At 43.9% G+C, this 20,534-nt stretch overlaps 1 protein-coding gene across 2 annotated transcripts; it reads left to right on the top strand.

Annotated features, from left to right (window-relative positions):
- The first annotated feature begins 4,168 nt into the window (after positions 1 to 4,168).
- LOC144730210 (toll-like receptor 2) lies at positions 4,169 to 12,440 on the top strand. Of its 2 annotated transcripts, XM_078610830.1 has the most exons (3): positions 4,169 to 4,405; positions 5,478 to 5,568; positions 7,952 to 12,440. In XM_078610830.1, the coding sequence occupies exons 2-3, from the start codon at positions 5,563 to 5,565 to the stop codon at positions 10,373 to 10,375; spliced, it is 2,430 nt and encodes an 809-aa protein (XP_078466956.1). In that variant the 5' UTR covers positions 4,169 to 4,405; positions 5,478 to 5,562; the 3' UTR covers positions 10,376 to 12,440. The 2 variants fall into 2 exon arrangements, with proteins under 2 accessions (XP_078466956.1, XP_078466953.1); XM_078610827.1 differs by lacking the exon at positions 5,478 to 5,568 and having other exon boundaries at positions 4,170 to 4,405.
- The last annotated feature ends 8,094 nt before the right edge of the window (positions 12,441 to 20,534 follow it).

Here is a 20,534-nt window from a genome sequence, read left to right as displayed (position 1 = left end):
CCTTTTATCTGGCAACAAAACAGGTGTGAAGTTGTTAAAACACCAAACTGAAACCTTTTACAAGGAATCATGTCGGCATTAAACACAATACTTGTGGTGAAAATGCAAACAAAAAACATACTCTAGAGCAGGCATGTCCAAAGTCCGGCCCGCGGGGCAATTACGGCCCGCGGTCAGATTTCATACAGCCCGCAGTTTCGGTCTTATAAATCATAAAACTTTAAAGATGTAATTCCTCCTTTCACCACACGGTGGCAGCACCATTATAATTCTATCTGGCTCTGCATCCGTGCCGCAAACCCTTCTCGAGTCATTTCTGCCATGGCGACTGCAAAAAAATAAATGCGGTAATTCGCTAACAAAATGCTGAGCTTATTCGGCTCCACATATTTGTGTGAGCAAACATTCTCAGTCATGAACTTAAACAAGAACCGATTGAGGTCAAGGATGAGTGACTCCCACTTGCATGGCATTTTACGCATCTCAACCACTGCCGTCAAGCCAGACCTGGTCTCTTTACTGAAATCTAGATCTCAGTATCACCCTTCTCATTAGTGTCAGCAAGTTACATGTTCCTTGATCAATCTGAAATTGAGTGTTTTGAACGGTAACATCTGTCACTATAACAGTGAAAAGCCTAAAGCACACTAATGCACTTGGACTTATGGCGCTTGTTTTATTAAACTCTTGAATAAGATTTGGTTATAACTGTTGATGCTATGTACCTGTAGATGTGACACAAACTATTGCTTTCTGAAAGATATTGTAAAAGACAAGGGCAAAATTCACTTGTTTTAAAGTTTAATGATAACAGACCACTTTGCATTACTTATAACTCCTGTTTAAAATGTTCATGAGGCAAGGATATTTAACTCATGGAAATTTAAGGTATTCTATATAGTTTGTTCAATGTTATCTGACTGAATGAAAGGCAAAATTGTGTTTTTAGAGTTGTTCACGTCTGCCTGAGTGGCTTATATTTGCTTACATTGTCATTTGAAAAATAAAGGTAATTGTGACAATGATTTTTTTTATAACTGTGTATTTTCACGTAACTTTTGTGGTTAAAAAAATGTCAAAAGGAACTATTGGCCCCCGGGAATCTTCACTTTATCAAATGTGGCCCTCTTTAAAAAAAAGGTTTGAACACCCCTGCTCTACAGGTTGCCAGGTGCGTTTGATAATATAAACAGAGTATGTTTTTGGTTTGCATTTTGACCACAAGTGTTGTGGTTAATGCAGACATGATTCCTTGTAAAAGTTTTCAGTTTGGTGTTTTAACAACTTAACACCTGTTTTGTGGCCAGATAAACGGGTAAAAACTTATTCTCATATTTTGGTACTGGCAAAGGAGGTCCCACGATATAGAAACTCCTATCATTTTTCATTCCTGGAGGGGTTGCCCCCTCTACCTGAAAATCCTGGCTCCGCCATTGAGTTTGGGGATTGTAGAGTTGCCGATTGCGGCTATTTTAAAAAACGATGGGCAAGGATTTACTATGTGTTTTGATGCTGAAAAAATACTTTCTACACAATTAAATCCCTGAACTCCTTATTTTATCTTCTACAGATGTTTTGCTAATTTATTGAGTGTATTCCGCAATCTAAATCAAGCTTATTTTTTTGCCTCTCAACAGAACGTTGTTCTGCCGAAACATTTACCTAGTTATGTGAAGTTGATTTTTTAACACCATTGCATTAAAGAAACACCCACAATATTAAACTGAAACAATAACACTTGAGGTGTTGATGCAATTGTTCATTAGCCTATGAGCCCTTGAGTCTCATTGCAGATTGGTTCACTCAGGCCGTTCAAAAGTGTTAGCAAGCAAATTTTATGACCTGAGTTTCGTAATTTTAGGTAATAAAGTGGCGCTCAGTGGCCATGAAGATTGAAGGTATACGCTTTAGTGACGATGTTTCCCCAGCAGTTACCGCAGCAAAATGAAGCTTTTTGCAGCGCCACGTTAATGTTTTACGGTTATAACACATGCCCTCACAGGGTCATACTACGCCCCCTGACATTAACGTACCACAGCTTTGTCTGTAAAGTATATCACCTTCATAATTACCTTGCACTATAATGGGGCAAACGCCAAATATACTAAACTAGCTTTACTACCCAGCTTCGCCCAGGACGTGGATTCTTGTCTTGGATGAATACGCGGCGTACGCGAAGGGTGGGGGGGGGGACGTCAGCAGGCACACTGCGTTACGCTTCCGCACACGGGTCACATGACAGATGTGACGTCACAGCTCACTTGCCGTGCAAAATACTGTACTGTATATGCATAATTTAGCCCCCCCCCCCCCCAAAAAATAGAAAAATGTATTCTTTTAATTTTTGCATGGTGTACAGTCTGGAAAGTAACCACATGGCAAATTTCAAGTTTGTTGCATGTCGGGAAGTACGCTAAACATTTTGAACAGACACATTCACAAATTTCCCATTTATATATATTACTAATTATTATTATTACGATTGCCTGAGCATCCACTGTAAAATTAATAGCCTAATTTTTCAATGTTTCACAGACCAAGGGGATGCAAAAGATTGGTGCTGGATACAGCAGCCACATGTGCAAATTTGATTTGTAACTTCAATCCGTAACCATTTACAGATATTTAAATGTTACTGTGCAATTTAATTGAGGGACTGCGTGTTGTCTTGGTGTGGTATTGGACTCTTGTCATGGTGTGGTGAAAATTCGGCAGGACTACGTGCACTTGTGCACTTTGTACATATATACTCTATATTTATTGAAAGTGACCTGCTTACGTTGTTTCTACTTTTCACTCTTGTCATATCCGTGTACAGCACTGTGCACTACATGAAGAAAAATCGCGTGCGGCTGAACCTCACTACCTCCTCACCCGCGATGGGCCGCTTTGGAGATTATATGGAGGCAAGGCGGCACAGCGTACGTTCTTCTGAGGCAGCAATCACCGGAAGCAGTGCAGTTACGATTGGCGAACTGTACCTAAATAAACGTGGCACGAATGGTCAAAGGAACCTTATGGCGGGGCCCCGGGGTCCCATAAGCCCCCGGCTCTCGCATAAACTGCGTTGCGACGTCATTTTATGTCTGTTGAAGGCGAACGATACGGCAATCTGTTTTTCTTGACGAGCTCTACGCGATGCGCCGATCAAAGTTTTGTTTCTTCTGCGCATATTTCCTCGCTGCTGTGCTTGGACACGACAAAAGCACGATCCACGCCAGGTGGGTCGCAGCGTTGATGTGCGCGGTGGGACGGAGTCGCCCAAAATAAATTCATTAATTACGATTTTGACTTGCGTTGATTCAGGACCCCGGGGTCCCACCATAAGGTTTAAATCTGCAATGAGAAAACCAACGATGGGCAAGGTGTTAAAACCCACGATGGGCAAGGTGTTTGTGTATTTGCAGAATGTCAGAAACCTACAAAAACCACAAATGCTACCCCCTCCTCCTCCCACCATGTAGTCTGACTTCAAGGTGTTACACTGTATTTGTGGCTTACAATGGAACATACTTTGACGTTTAACTGTGGGTGTGCATTCCTCAGTCACCGTTTTAGTGCACATTACATTACTTTACAGCGCGTCGTGCAAATGGATGTGAGCGCGATGACGATCGAGGTCTGCTCAAACTGTTTGCTCAAGATCCACATTTGTAAGCTCAGGGTGTGAAGCCGTACAGGGACAATGACTCGCCTTGTGGTCGCTGTGCATGTGTAATAAAAGACTCGACCACGGTATCTGGCTTGGTGTCCTTTATTCGGGTTCGTCTACTTTTCCCACACGGCTCTCTCCCTCTGAGACCCTCTGCTCGGCGCCGACGCTGCTGTCGCTCCCCTCGCCGCTAGCAGCCTCCTGCTGATCTCCTCGTGTCGCTCCCGTAGCCTCTAGCAGCCTCGCTGCTGATCTCCTCGCGCAGCCTCTCCGGCTGCCCTCGCTGCAGCTCCACCACTGCTCTCCCTCTCCGAGCAGTCCCACTGCTGCCTCTTCGGGCAGCCTCGCTGGCTGCTCTCGCTGCAGCCTCGCCGCTGCTCTCTGGGTTGGTCACCGCTGGCCGACGGTGCCAATCCTCTCTCCGAGTGTGTGTGGCGATCTCGCCACTCCTCCCAGCCTTCGCCCTGCGTGGCCTCACCCTAGTCCAGTCTCCAACAACCTCTCCTCCTCTTCTGGTTTCTCCCCTTAAAGACCCGAACCCTTCTCCCACGTGACGTAACTCCTCCCCCCCGTGACGTCACATCCGGAAGGTCGTTTACGCCCGCATTACACATGGATCGCGTGACGAGTGGGGCTGAGAGAGCAGGGCAGAGGGGACCGGCTTTCTGTGGGACATGCCCATCAGTGCGTGGACGTCTCTGTGGAGAGGACTGTCTCCATCTTTCGTGGTTCTTCATGATTCAACTGCGCCAGGTGCTTCTCACTCACAATCAAATCCACTGGGTGTTTTGTTTTATAATGCAGAAATGTTAAGGTGTGTGTGACTGCAGTATTCTATAATGATGAGGTAGGGTCCATTCCACATGCCACTCGGTTACTGAATCTGTCCGTAACAATACATTAACAGGTTTATGTTCAGTGTACTGCTACAAAAGCAGCATCTTACAATAAGTTTGAATGCAGTGATGTTTCACTGTCTCATATACAAAAAAAAACAACTTACAGTTGCTTCTACACGACTACAAGGAGAGAGAAATATAAAGTGATGAGCTAAAGTAATGATGTGCATCATGATAGTTTCGTTTATAAACTATTATTTAATACTTAAATATTTATTTTTATTGGCTTTGTTTATTGTAACCATATTTTTGGTTTATGATAATGTTAATATATTTCATACGTTATTTATATATTCATTTAAGGTAATATCATCCGTGAAATGTGCTATTCACGAGCATCTTCAGATCATATCCTTCGCAAATAACGAGGGAATCATGTATACAGTACAAATGTCTAAAAAGCACAAAATACATTATGATTAGACATTTCAGATTCAGTATTAACCCTTACATTTGTACTGAAACAATTTTAAATCAACGATGTAACACATGTTTATAGAGCACTAACAACGTAACATGCTTTCTATCCATTAAATTTGCAATGTATCTCAAATTCTATATAAGATTAAGCCTACGAGGGCGCATGTTTACACTACTGAACACACTGAAAGGTAGGACTGGTACTGCACTACTGGCACTGTGGTACTGCAATGCTGGCACTGTAGTACCGTACTGAGTATTGTGTTCCGGCAGCATCTTTATCTCTCACTCACTTTATACTTAGGTAAATGACTGTCACACATAATATTTATAGAATATACTATATAAACACAACACATCTGAAAATGAACATGTAAAACAGTGCACTTAAATAAAAGCAATAATAGAACTGTAGGCTGGAACGGCACCCCCACACCTTCACCGTCATTCCTTACAGGAAAATCACTCCGACTTAACGCGAATTCACTTTACATTGCAATTCTCAGGAACGCAACCCCGCGGTTAGCGGGGACTCACTGTGCAAGTCCTTGAAGCAATCACCTTGACCAGCAGCCACTCACTCGGCTATAAATGAGGGTGAAGTGAACAGACACCACACGCAGTAAAGCTACTCAGAAAATGACAAAAGCCAGAGAGAAACTGGAGGAATGGTTGTCAGCACCAGATACGTTCCTTCTAATTATTCATTATTGCCTTAGATAATAAACAGTCTTTTTGAATATGTATATTGCTCTTTCCTGTAAACAGTTCATAAAAAAACCCATCAAATATACATTTTAAAAATATATACTTTTTTTGTTATTTATCAATTATGTGTTCAATATATAGATGTTTTATTTCAATATTCCATCTCTAGTCTGAGTTTGGGGTTTCCTGTTCAAGACCAAATATGACCTTTGGACAGATGTCCGAGCAAGTAGAGTGAGAAACACAGCTCTTAAATCGTCAGATCCCGGATCGTTGTTGGTGTACGGTGTTTCTAGTGTATTTCCATAGCAGTTTCCAATAGTTTATTCATAATAAATACAGACATACCCTGGTTTACGCCCAGGATGCGTGACTGAAAAGCAGCACGTAAATCGAAAGTACTTACAGAAAATCGCTGATCTCTAAAAGCACTTGCCCAATAAGTCTCTAATGGCTACACGGGAGATCATTGTCGTTGTGTGTGTGTGCGTGCACACGCGCGAGTGCGAGTCTCATTACGCCCCTTCCAACAAGCCAGCCAGCATCAGGACTCAAGGTCAGTGAAAATGAAACAAAATGTTATTCTATTTATGTTATTTTATGTTTTATTTGCTATACAGTATGTATTACTGTATTACATGCTAATGTACAATATTTCTTGTTATTTACGAGTTTAACAATACTTCTCGTTTTTGTTGAACCTTAAACACATTTCATCACACTGACAGTATGTGCATTTAAATAGTGCATTATTGTGTTCCGACTTACAAACGGGTCTCAGGAATGTAACCCGTTCGTAAGTCGAACACTACCTTACACATAAATACCGGACAACTAAATAAAAAATACATTTTTGCTTTTCAAATGTTCTCACCTTCAGTACTGGGCTAGCTTCGCTTGCTGGGTAGGAGGTGGCGAGTTGGAGGCACACAAAAACATTCACACTCACTCATCGATCTCCACACACTCGCAGGAGCGTGAGCGTGCGTTTCGCCTCACCGGCAGCGCCGAATAACATTTAAAACTTCTACGGTATCTAGCACTTTCATGTTGCCTCTTAGCCACATATACATCATTTTCACTTAAAACACGCCCAAGAGGCATGATGCTCAAGGATCACGTACCCACAACGTTTACATAAAATTACAAAAAATATGGGTTGCAACATTAATGTATGGCAGTAAACTTTGACAACAACAAATACACGGTACAATAAGATACATTACACTATAAAATCACCAAAGTACTGTACATAAATAATATTTCGTTATGTGTCACAAAATAGTTCATGTACAGGGTAGGTGGAGGCGAAGGCCGAGGTGATGGGTACGAGTAAGGAGGGATGATGCTGTTAGCAACAAAAGTGTGGGTTGAGGCAACACAAATCAGGTAACTGTATTAATAAACTGACGTCGTTTTTGCGAAACGACGTAAATGGGGATATGTAAATCGGGGTATTACTATATTTAGTGTATTTATTGCAGACGTCGCTATAGGTTGTGTTCTATCTTTAGTTTTCTTTTTTATTGGCTGTACTGTTATAAAAGTGCTTACCAACTTCTGCAACATTTGTGCCCGTTTTTGCAAAGACGTGTTTATGGATTGTATGACATCACTGTAAATGTTGCATTCCCATAATGAATGTCCAAAACGGTACAGCAACCCTTTGCCCATCGCGGCTGCGGTTACGATTTTGAAAATAGCCGCAGTCGGCAAATCCGCGATGATCCGCAAGTTCAAAAGCAAATGGGAAAACTGGGGTTTGGTTCAAGGTTCGTAACACGACACCAACCCCTCCTTTTGTTTATGTTACCCTATGTCAACTCAAGCATTAAACAGGAAGTATTTTGAATATAAGACATGATTAATATGTTATACAGTGGTAAATGTATAGAATGAAAACATAGTTTACAATACTGTACACATGCCTGTACAGTACTGTACACAACATAAATACATATCGCAGGCAGCTGAACTTCACTGCCTCCTCACTGGAGGCTGGGAACACCGCATGACCTGGGACCCGCGATGGGCTGCTTGGGGGGACAAGCTAGAGACAAGACGGCTACGCGTCTTGGTCCGCGGCAGCATCATCGCGAGAAGTGCAGTTACAACGCGTACAGGAATCTCGCGTTCAACCGCAAATGGTCGAACCACAGGGGCGAGAGCGGTGAACTGTACCTCAATAAAGTTGCCGCAAACCTGCGATAGCTAAACCCGCGAGAGGGAAGGATTTGCTGCACATAAACTTAACAGAATTTGTATGTGTCAGTGTTGGGCAGGAGGCTGGAGGAGCGCAATGGAGATGAGCGTGGCTTTGCTGGTGACGATCATCTTGATGACGCGAGCTGCCTGGGGCCATGGAGCGCCCATCTCAAGCGGCTGCTTAATAAGGGGAGACAAAGCCGACTGCTCACGCCTGGGCCTGCACTATATGCCTAAAGACCTCTCAGTCACCATAGCCTCTCTGGACATGTCCTGTAACCAGATCTCTAGCATTCAGAGAGAGCACCTGTCTGCACTTTTACGGCTAAAAACTCTCAATGTGGCCTTCAACCAAATATCAAGCATTGACCCCTTGGCTTTCTCAAATAACTCTGCATTACAAGACGTTGACCTGAGTAATAACAGATTACCAGGAGCATGGGATGACTCCTTTGCTGTTCTCAAGTTTGTAAGGTCTCTGGACGTCAGAAACAACTCCTACATTTCTTTCAATATTCCAGGTTCCTTCACATCTCTCAAGGCTCTGCATCATCTGAAGGTTGGGGGCCTGAATGTCACTGAAATTCACCAAAATGTCAGCGAGACAATGGAACTGGAACATCTCTCCATTGTGACTGGAGACCTGACCATTTACACTCCAGGCTCCCTGTCGGCATTCCGTAGCCTACAGAGTGTGACTCTGGCCTTGACCTTGCGCACAAATATTGCCCTGCTCACTGACATCATATGTGATGTCTCCTGTAACAGTGTGGAGCTACAGGTGCAGTTTGTTGATTTTCGTGGGTACAGACAAAATGTCGACATTTTCAAATGCATTTCAAACCCTGGCACAATTGAAGTTTTCAACATATCGCATTCACAACTCACAGACAATACGATCACTGGCATGCTCAATAATATTATGAAGTCGCAAAGAATTATCTCTTTTAATCTGCAACAAATTGGGTTTGATGGTATTGGTGATTGGCAGGTGCCACTCTTACCAATTCCCGTCATATCTTTACAAAGTTTCTTGGTCGATGGGATAGCCAACCCAAACTTCTTTGGCTTTTCCACCATGAAAAACTTACATTTTTTTCTATTCTATTTGAAATATTTGACCATAAGAAATTCTAACCTTTTTTACATGCCTTGTCAGATTACTTTCCTCTGTCAAAACCTACATTTTCTCGATTTATCGAATAATTTACTCACGGAAAATACTGCATTTCCCCAGTGTGAATATATTCAGTTAAACAATCTCAACACACTCCGTCTGCACAAAAATTACATGTCTTCCTTGAGTGCGGTTGGTGCCATGGTGAAAAATCTAACTGCTCTCACGCTGTTGGATATATCTGCAAATCAGATTTACAGTGATCAAAAGTCTGGATGCATATGGCCCATTAATCTCCAAGTCCTCAATGCTTCCTCGAATTTTCTCACAGACGAGACATTTGACTGCCTGCCGACGTCACTTTATTCAATCGATGTCAGCAACAATAGGATCCAAAAAGTCAGCGAGAGATTGTTAGAATTCAAACATCTGCACGAACTGTACTTAAGTAAGAATAAACTCAACTTTTTTCCAGTAGAGCTAGCCCATGGTATCCCATCCCTGAAAGTGCTGACACTTGCCAACAATACACTACTGGGTATGAAACTAACTGACCTAGACACTCTGGGTAATCTCACCCTGCTGGACATGAGGGGAAACCCATTCTATTGCACGTGCAACATCCTCCACTTTGTCACCTTCTGTGATAATTCCTCACCATTGCGCATTGAAGGATGGCCAGCTGACTACCAATGCTCAAATCCAGAGAAAGAAGTTGGTAAACAGCTGTCCTCAGTCTCCTTCCCCATACTCTACTGTGACACAACACTGAAGATCGTGATAGCTTGTGTTACCACATTCGTGTGCACTGCTCTCCTGGTCGGGCTCTGCTGGTACCTGGATGCACTTTGGTATCTGCGCATGACGTGGATCTGGCTCCAAGCTAAACGGCGGAGTTTCCTCTCAGACCCAGACGGAAATGCAGCCTACGATGCGTTTGTGTCGTACAGCCAGCACGATGCAGTCTGGGTAATGGAGAAGCTTATGCCTGAGCTAGAGTCGCACTCAGTACCACCGTTCCGACTCTGCGTGCACGAGCGAGACTTTGTCCCCGGACGTTTTATCATGGACAACATCATTGACTGCATCGAGCAGAGCCGCAAGACTCTCTTTGTCATCTCACGGAGTTTCGTGGAGAGTGAGTGGTGCCACTACGAGCTGTACTTTGCGCAGCAGCGTCTAATGGAGAGCCGAGACGATGCTCTGGTGCTCGTGCTGTTGGAGCCCATCCCACGCGACTCAGTGCCCAGCCGCTTCTGCCGGCTGCGTCGCCTCATAGGGCGCAAGACCTACCTGGAGTGGCCTGCGGAGCAAGGCAAGCAGGTCCTCTTCTGGGCAAACATGCGAGCCACGCTTGGCAAAGTTAAAAACTGACAACCGCGCCAAATTTGAGATGCTCAACCTACAACGGCAACCATTTTGAGGCCCATACATCCGTGTGATAGCTATGTGAAACACCAGTGCAGGCATTCCTCAATTTACCAACTCCCGATTTACGAATTTTTACTTTCACGAAATTTGAATTGCGTGACATAAACAAGAGGCTTCTAGTTGGCCGCTCTGCATCAATGTACTCCCGAGATCACCAGTTCTCCTCTTCCCAGTCTGTATAATGTTTGTTTGCGTGCGCTCCGTGGGTCCAAATCTATTGTGTTATTTGCCATTTACTTCAAGCAACCTTCAATATGAGTAGCAAGCATAAATCGACATCACCAGCTCTTACTCCAAAAAATAAATCTAGGCAAGCTATAAGCCTGGTAACAAAGCTGAACATTGTTCAAAGACACAAGAAATGAGAATGCTTGGTTGACATTGCACGTTCCCTCACCTTTATCATTGTAATCTTGCGATAGAATGCATCCTTAATTTTAACCTTTAAAATAATGTGGAGTTAATTCGATTTACGCACTGTTCTTCAGAAACGCATCCTGTTTGTAAATCGAGGAATGCCCTTATATCATGATGATAGGAAATGCAACCTACAATGAAAATAACACCAGGGGACGTTGATTCGGATCTGGTTCTCGCCACTGGGCCCTGTTCCGCCACTGAAGCAGCAGTCACACTCCTGATTCACTCTTAATCCTTTGTCAGCTCATCAAGACCAATCTAGTTTCTTTCGGTTGTCATCCCTTGTGCTGATATTTTAGCCATGCCCAAGTCTCTTCAGGTAGACCCTCCTACGTGTGTGTCTTTGGTTGAACATGTGTTTTTTTCTGAGAGATTCCACATGTATACAGGCAGACCAGGATAGTCTCAGGCTCCATCTAAAATAAACCTCACCACAGACGTTTAGACTGAGGGCATCACTAAGACCCAGATTGGGAGCGCGGCAGCTCCAACCTCGTCTCCTACCACTACCTTGGAGGAGTACCGTATAATTTACTCATGAGTACAGTGCATCGTAGTTACTGATGTTATTGTAATTAATTATTTTTATTTATCAAATAATGTTTACGATATGTATTATTATTCACGCTATTACCGATACCCCAATGAAGGCCTCATATATTTCTTATATGAAAGAAATAACACTGTCGGAGATGCATTCCCATATATATATACACAATGGTATAACGGCCCCTTTTAGCGGTGATTCAATGAGCGCTCACTTCTCCAGGAACACGTCTTGAGCACTAAGTGAGGTCTGCCTGTATTCACTTTGCCAGTTTGTTTCCTTCCTTAATACATGCCCTGCCCACTTCATCCTTATTTTCCTAATCAACCAATCTTATTTTTTTATCTTTCACGAGATGATCACTCCGAAGCAGCGCTTTACAGACATTGTTTCTAAAAAGAAAACTAAAGTAGTCAAATATAATTTACAAATGTGTGTCTGTGCTTGATTAGTTGTTTGTCTGATTTTATTGTCTGTGTGATGATTTATTAGTCTTAATATTCATGGTTGTCATTCGTTTTCACACCAATCCAAGTGTTGCAGTGGCTGCTTTTAGGCAGTATGATTCACTACCATAAATTATTAATACCAAAATAAATTACGCATTCATTATTCTTCGTTTTAGGTCTAACTTCACATCACGTCGCTTGAAAAATGTATCCCATTTTTTTCACTGCACCTGTTATCTCACACTCCATCCCTTGAATCTATGTTGCTCCTAAAGTTTGTAAGCCGTTGGTGCATGTTCTAAGTCCTGTTTTCACTCCATGTTTGTCGGTCTGCTTCAAGTCTGCATAATTTTCGTCTTAGCTAAGTTAATCTTTACACCCCATTTTCTACTCTGCTCACTTAACACTGACATTCGTTCGATGAGCTGCTGAGCGTCTCTGCAGGGAGTACTGCCTCATTCCGTATGCGAGGTATTGTTTGTTAATGTCGTTGATATAAAACATGATTTGAAGCTTTCGTGGCTGCAGTAATTACTCTTTGGTTATATCAGTAAAGTCACGTAGAAAGAAAATAAATTAAATAAATACGCAATGCCGGGTACTTCCCGCTAGTTTCTCTCTACCTGATGACGACTGCTTGTGTTTCAATCGAAACGTCGTGTTTATTTAATTTATTTTCTTTCTACATGACTTTACCGAAAGAACCAAAGAGTCGTTGATATAGATGTGTTATCTTGTTTTTCTCTCCATCACTCTCGGCACGTAATCCAGGACATTGTTTTTATGGAGCCCATTACAATACCAGAAATAGGAGAGAGTACAGTAACCCTCGCCAACCTTTAAGACCTCATGGGGAAAATAGGATGAGGGGGCAGAAGTGACGAGTAAACCTATGAAATTCCGTGTAAATGTTTTAAATTTACTCAAATTAACCAATAAAAACAACACACTAAATGAAGATAATTTAAGGGACATTTAAGACATTTAATTTAAAAAAGAACCATAAATAAAATAGCATTTACCTTTGATGATAATGAGGCATTTCAATCACCAATACTCTTGCTCTTCAGCGTAGGGACCATACTTGAAATTTACATTACTTTCTAAGAAACTAGCGGGAAGTACCCGGCATTGCCCGGGTCTTAAAATATTTCATAACTACTCTTAAAAATCTAACAGCAGTGCATACTGACTGTGGTGATACCTTCTATTATTACAGCAGTGCAAACCGACTGTGGTGGTACCTGCTATGATTACAGCAGTGCATACTGTGGTGGTACCTGCTTTCACTGCAGAAATGCATACTGTGGTCGTACCTGCTATGATTACAGCAGTGCATACCGACTGTGGTGGTACCTGCTATGATTACAGCAGTGCATACCGACTGTGGTGGTACCTGCTATCACTACAGCAGTACATGCTGGCTCTATAACAGCATGTATCGACTGTATAGCACAAAGTACTCACCTGACAGAGTGGCGTGGTGAGGCCTAGTCCCATGCAGAGCCTCCGGCCTCGCCTAGATTGTCCAGCCAGCCGAGGTGGTACCTTTACCGGGTAAAAGGGTAAAGGTTTCGACATGCCAAGGGGTAATGTAAAGGATAGGGTAAAGGTAACTCAGAAGAATTACCCGGTAGGGTAAAGGTAGCGAGAATAATTACCCGGTAAATACGGTACCTTGTTTACAGCTAAAAGCTCCGTGGCACAGTCCGTGGCACAGTCCGTGGCCTCCATTTTAAACTGCGATAATTGATGTCGGACCAGATGGAGACGGTCCAAGTCCTTGAGGTAGAGGTACTAGAGGACGAGGTCGAGGATGCCAGCAACGACATTTTTGTGGTTGCTGCGAACAGCAATCGAAAGAGGCAGTGGCATGCGTTCCCGTGGGAGCACACGCACGATTGGATGGAGGGTAATCCCCATGTACAGCAAGGGAAGTGGTTTTCCACCCACACGAATGCGTCGAGGTGGAAAGCCCACCTCAAGAAGCACAACGTGCTCGCCCCAGCCAGCGAGTTCGGGACGTCGGCGTCGGCTGCCTGAAGGTTCCGTCTAACTGGGCTGGAGCGGCGCAGGATCTTATCGCCTGTCGTTCGTCCGAGGACGATGGCAATGACGAACTCGATCAGGTTGTTGATGAGATCGCCATCGGCCAAAACGACTGGGACGAGGAGGTTTTGGAGGACGGTGTCGTCGACAGCCTCAACGCCCGATTCGAGAGTATTCTATATGTATAAAGCGCTCTACCTAGCATTTATCGTTATAAACCTTTTTCATGTGTTGTACCCCAGTAATTTCCCTGTAATCGGGTAATTTGTATGGGATAAGGGTAAAAGGTAGGGTAAAGATAGGCTCGTTGCTTTTTACCTTTTACCTCTTACCTTACCTGCTAAAGGGTAAAAGGTAGGGTAGAGCGATTGTATTGTGGTAAGGTAAAAGGTAGGGTAAAGGTAGTCATGATAATTGTTTTTTTTTACCCTTCTATCTGGCAACAAAACTGACACCTTTTTTTACAAGGAGTCATGTTTGCATAGACCACAATACCTGCAGCCATAATGCAAACAAAAAACATAACTCTGATAATATATGCACTGTCCTTGAAGTTGATTGGTCCACACCCGAGACAGCTTTTCCTTAGAGCCTAGTCTCACATGGGTTGGACCAGATGACGCCAAAAGGCGCAGTGCAACCCATGTGAAACTAGGCTCTAAGGAAAGCTGTCTCGGGTGTGGACCAATCAACTTCAAGGACAGTGCATATATTATCAGAGTTGTGTTTTGTTTGCATTATGGCTGCAGGTATTGTGGTCTATGCAAACATGACTCCTTGTGAAAAAGGTGTCAGTTTTGTTGCCAGATAGAAGGGTAAAAAAAACAATTATCATATTTTTTACTGGCAAATGAGGTTCCAATGGTGTAAAGGTAAGTCTTGTTTTTTTTACCATTTAACTTTTACCTTACCTTGCCGAGGGCTACTTGGCAGACTGGGGCTGGGCTGCTACCCTTGCCCCCCCCCCGCAGCCACGATCTCCCCGGCCGCTCTGCAGTAATATCTATGGCCTAAAGTAGTAGCATCTAGCAACTGTATATATGAGTAACTGCACGCATCGGGGTGGGGGGGGACATCACACAGTGAAGAATTTACGTCAGCGTTTCGTGTATTTTTATAGCATTTTTTACGCGAAAAAAAATGTCCCCCTCACTCCCACCGAAGGCGTGCAATTTGACATGGGCCGTTCCCCCCACCAAAGGTGCGCGACCACACACAAACCCCGCCTCAATTTTTTACTTTTATATCAATAGAAGAAGACTATCTGTACTTCCCGGCTTCGCCCGGGACTTGGATTCACCACACCCGGCCGCCTTTGTCTCCCCAGTGGCGATGTTCACACACCACACCAGTTACTCGTTTGAGGCTGAGTCGACCTAGGGGAGGCCCAGGACCGGTTCAAATAATCGTCACTGGTGGTGGCCGTGAGCGGGAATCGAACTCGGGTCGCCGGGTTCGTAGCGCAGCGGGCTCAGCACTACACTACAATGCGTTACGCTTCCACATGTGCGGGTCACATGACAGATTTGATGTCACAGCTCACTTGCCGTGCAAAAAATAAATGCAAACACGGCGAGTTCAGTTGATGCCAAAGAGCTCCATTTTGGTCTCATCTGACCACAACACTTTCACCCAGTTGTCCTCTGAATCATTCAGATATACATGCCCGTCTGAAGTTTTCCAATGAACATGTGCTTTCTTGAGCAGGGGGACCTTGCGGGCGCTGCAGGATTTCAGTCCTTCACGGCGTAGTGTGTTACCAACTGTTTTCCTGGTGACTATGGTCCCAGCTGCCTTGAGATCATTGACAAGATCCTCCCGTGTAGTTCTGGGCTGATTCCTCACCGTTCTCATGATCATTGCAACTCCACGAGGTGAGATCTTGCATGGAGCCCCAGGCTGAGGGAGATTGACAGTTTTCTCAGGTTTTTTTTTTTCGGTAAAGTCACGTAGGTAAAAACATTAAAATTAATGAAAGTAAAATAAAACAAAACAAAAATAAAATTCACGACGTTTCGGAGGCAATACAAGTCTCCGTCATCAGGTGGGACCGTCACAGCCGAATTAGCTGCATCAAGTGAAGCAATGATTCAAGATGTAATCCCTTATAAGCAAGTTGAAGGGAGGTGGAGAGGGGGGGGGAGAGCTTATCAGGCTGTGGTAGCCAATGAATGGAAACGTATCGGGAGGGAGGAGGAGCGGTGATCAAAGACTACACATAGTGCTGAACACAATGAATGGACACGTGTCGGGAGGGAGGAGGAGCGGTGATCAAAGACTGCACGTAGTGCTCAACACAATGAATGGAGACGTGTCGGGACGGAGGGCGAGCGGCGATCAAAAAGACTGCACGCAGTGCTCAACACAATGAATGGAGACGCGCCGGGACGGAGGGCGAGCGGTGATCAAAGACATCACGTAGTGCTCAACACAATGAATGGAAACGTGGCGAGCGGTGATCAAAGAACAATGAAGAGATTACTGTTAAACACTGTGGATGTTAACACTCGGTGAAGTAAATTAAAATAGTGCCTGTCAGATAAGATGGTCCAAAAAGTGTAATTAAGTCTTTTTTGCGTGGTTAATAACATCTTTCCAGTGATTACTGAGTTTGTACCCATCATCACGGTGGAAATTATGTCTGTGTTTGTATATTTGTATGGCTTCGTGTACAAACCTTGATGGTAGCCCGGAGGTTTGCAGAGAACCTTGGTCTCGGAAAAGACAATTTCATGAGAGCCCGCCGAGTTGTAGCAATGATCGGCAACGGCCGAAGAATCAGTTCTGCCGTGTTTCAGATCTGACTTGTGCTCGCGGACACGATCAGCAACATGACGTTTTGTTAATCCAATGTAGCAATCACCACAAATGCAACTCAATTTGTAGACTCCAGGATACTGTAAGTCAGGAACGACATCCTTCACAGATGGAATCAGATCACGGATTTTATGCACTGTACTGAATCGGACTTGGATCTTATGTTTGTTTAGAATTTTGGAGATCTTTTGGTCACGCCTGCTATGTATGGTAACGTGATAGTTTTGGTCGGAGTTTCATGTGGTTGTTTCTGTGTGGTGGGAGAGACAGCTTGGCGGACAGTGCGGTCAGAGTATCCGTTCATCCTGAGGGCCCGATGTACATGTCTTAATTCATCAGTCAGGTGGTGTTGGTCAGAAATGCCATGGGCTCTGTGGTATAGCGTTTTGATGAGAGAATTCTTTTGAGATGGGTGGTGGTGGGAATCCGGTTTCAAGTAGGAATTTGTGTGGGTGGCTTTCCTGTAGACAGAATGTCCCAAGGATCCGTCAAGCCTCCTCTTAAACAGAATATCCAAGAATGGTAGTTTACCGTCTTTCTCCACTTCCATGGTGAATCTGATAGATGGGTGTCTAGAATTTATGTGGTCCAAGAAGTGGTTCAATGCTGGGAGGCCATGTGGCCAGATGACGAAAGTGTCATCCACATATCTCTTCCACAGGGAAGGACGCAGGGTGGATGTCTGGATGGCGTCTGATTCAAACTTTTCCATGAACATGTTGGCTATAACTGGTGACAAGGGGGAGCCCATAGGGGTACCCTCATTCTGTTTGTAGAAGGTGCCATTCCAGGTAAAATAGGTGTTGGTGAGGCAATGCCTAACCAGCGCAGGTACATCAGAATTCAATCCATGTTGGACTAAGTCCTCAATTATTGTTAGGGTGTCCGGTACTGGGACTTTGGTAAACAAAGATACTACATCAAAGCTGACGAGGATGTCATCAGGAGATAGTACCATGTCCTTAACCATAGAGACTAATTGGGTTGAGTTGAGTACTGCCGAAGAGGTCTTGCCTGTGAAGGGGAGCAGAGTATCTGATAGAAAACGGGCTAGTTTGTACGTCGGAGAGTTTATCGTCGACACGATGGGTCGTAGCGGGGTGCCTTCTTTATGGATTTTGGGAAGACCATAGAGTCTGGGAGGTCTTGCCGCCGATGGTTTTAGAGAGGGACGTTTGCTTGGTTCGATTAGGGAAGTCGAACTCGTGATGATATTGTTGGTTTTTGTCGTTAGGCTTTTAGTGGGATCGTTTTTAATTTTGGAGTAACTCCCATCATTAAGCAGGTCCAGGATTTTGTTGTTGTATGAATCTTTATCCATGATGACCGTGGCATTGCCCTTGTCTGCCGAGAGGATGACTATATCATCTCTCTTTTTTAAATTCGCGAGTTCAGAGCGTTCGTTTTTGCTGATGTTACTAGTGGGTTTCTTAGCATTCTTAAGAATAGTAGCTATTTCAGCTCTTGCTACATCCGCATGGATGTGTCCTATGCCTCTGAGGGCTACATCAATCTGAGAAATCATATCCTCTACTGGTATATATTTAGGGGTGACGGCGAAATTTAGTCCTTTGGCCAGTACCGTTTTTAGATTGTCAGAAATTGGAATGTTACTCTGATTAATCACGGTCTTGTTAACATCCAGCTTTGCGATGTGTGGCTCTGGTTTCTTTTTAGATAGGAGGTTGAATTTAGAAATCAGGTTAGCTTTGCATTTGGCTGACATTGAGTCAGCAGAAGCAGAAGTCATGTTATCAACGTGGTTCCAATCAGAAGGTGACATTTTTTGTGTTAACATTAGATGTGTTTGTAAGAGAGTCTTGTCTAAATTATCGAGTTCAGATCGGAGTAACCTTATTCTCTCCGAGATTAGTGATAGGCTAGCTTTAAATAAGATCTGTTTGGAGTTCGGTGAGGACACAGCAGCGGATGTGAGTGTGAAAGCGATGGGTATTACCTTGTTATCGCGGCATCTCTTGAGGAAGGCCAGCGTCTCGAGAAGCTGTGACTTCTTGTCTCGTTGTCTGTTAAAAACTCTAACAGATAGGTGGAATTCCTCCCCGTAGAGGGCATTAATTCTAGATTTGAAGCTTTCGTGACTGCAATGATTCATATTCTCAGGTTTTTTTGTTTTTTCGGTAAAGTCACGTAGGTAAAAACATTAAAATTAATGAAAGTAAAATAAAACAAAACAAAAATAAAATTCACGACGTTTCGGAGGCAACACAAGTCTCCGTCATCAGGTGGGACCGTCACAGCCGAATTAGCTGCATCAAGTGAAGCAATGATTCAAGATGTAATCCCTTATAAGCAAGTTGAAGGGAGGTGGAGAGGGGGGGGGGGAGAGCTTATCAGGCTGTGGTAGCCAATGAATGGAAACATATCGGGAGGGAGGAGGAGCGGTGATCAAAGACTACACATAGTGCTGAACACAATGAATGGACACGTGTCGGGAGGGAGGAGGAGCGGTGATCAAAGACTGCACGTAGTGCTCAACACAATGAATGGAGACGTGTCGGGACGGAGGGCGAGCGGCGATCAAAGACTGCACGCAGTGCTCAACACAATGAATGGAGACGCGCGGGACGGAGGGCGAGCGGTGATCAAAGACATCACGTAGTGCTCAACACAATGAATGGAAACGTGGCGAGCGGTGATCAAAGAACAATGAAGAGATTACTGTTAAACACTGTGGATGTTAACACTCGGTGAAGTAAATTAAAATAGTGCCTGTCAGATAAGATGGTCCAAAAAGTGTAATTAAGTCTTTTTTGCGTGGTTAATAACATCTTTCCAGTGATTACTGAGTTTGTACCCATCATCACGGTTGAAATTATGTCTGTGTTTGTATATTTGTATGGCTTCGTGTACAAACCTTTGATGGTAGCCCGGAGGTTTGCAGAGAACCTTGGTCTCGGAAAAGACAATTTCATGAGAGCCCGCCGAGTTGTAGCAATGATCGGCAACGGCCGAAGAATCAGTTCTGCCGTGTTTCAGATCTGACTTGTGCTCGCGGACACGATCAGCAACATGACGTTTTGTTTCTCCAATGTAGCAATCACCACAAATGCAACTCAATTTGTAGACTCCAGGATACTGTAAGTCAGGAACGACATCCTTCACAGATGGAATCAGATCACGGATTTTATGCACTGTACTGAATCGGACTTGGATCTTATGTTTGTTTAGAATTTTGGAGATCTTTTTGGTCACGCCTGCTATGTATGGTAACGTGATAGTTTTGGTCGGAGTTTCATGTGGTTGTTTCTGTGTGGTGGGAGAGACAGCTTGGCGGATAGTGCGGTCAGAGTATCCGTTCATCCTGAGGGCCCGATGTACATGTCTTAATTCATCAGTCAGGTGGTGTTGGTCAGAAATACCATGGGCTCTGTGGTATAGCGTTTTGATGAGAGAATTCTTTTGAGATGGGTGGTGGTGGGAATCCGGTTTCAAGTAGGAATTTGTGTGGGTGGCTTTCCTGTAGACAGAATGTCCCAAGGATCAGTCAAGCCTCCTCTTAAACAGAATATCCAAGAATGGTAGTTTACCGTCTTTCTCCACTTCCATGGTGAATCTGATAGATGGGTGTCTAGAATTTATGTGGTCCAAGAAGTGGTTCAATGCTGGGAGGCCATGTGGCCAGATGACGAAAGTGTCATCCACATATCTCTTCCACAGGGAAGGACGCAGGGTGGATGTCTGGATGGCGTCTGATTCAAACTTTTCCATGAACATGTTGGCTATAACTGGTGACAAGGGGGAGCCCATAGGGGTACCCTCATTCTGTTTGTAGAAGGTGCCATTCCAGGTAAAATAGGTG

Source organism: Lampetra planeri, chromosome 2 (genome assembly GCF_965212315.1).
Source record: "Lampetra planeri chromosome 2, kcLamPlan1.2.h2, whole genome shotgun sequence".
Lineage (NCBI taxonomy): Eukaryota > Metazoa > Chordata > Hyperoartia > Petromyzontiformes > Petromyzontidae > Lampetra > Lampetra planeri.
Note: the sequence above shows the minus strand (reverse complement) of the source record. Positions and strands in the feature narration are given on the sequence as shown.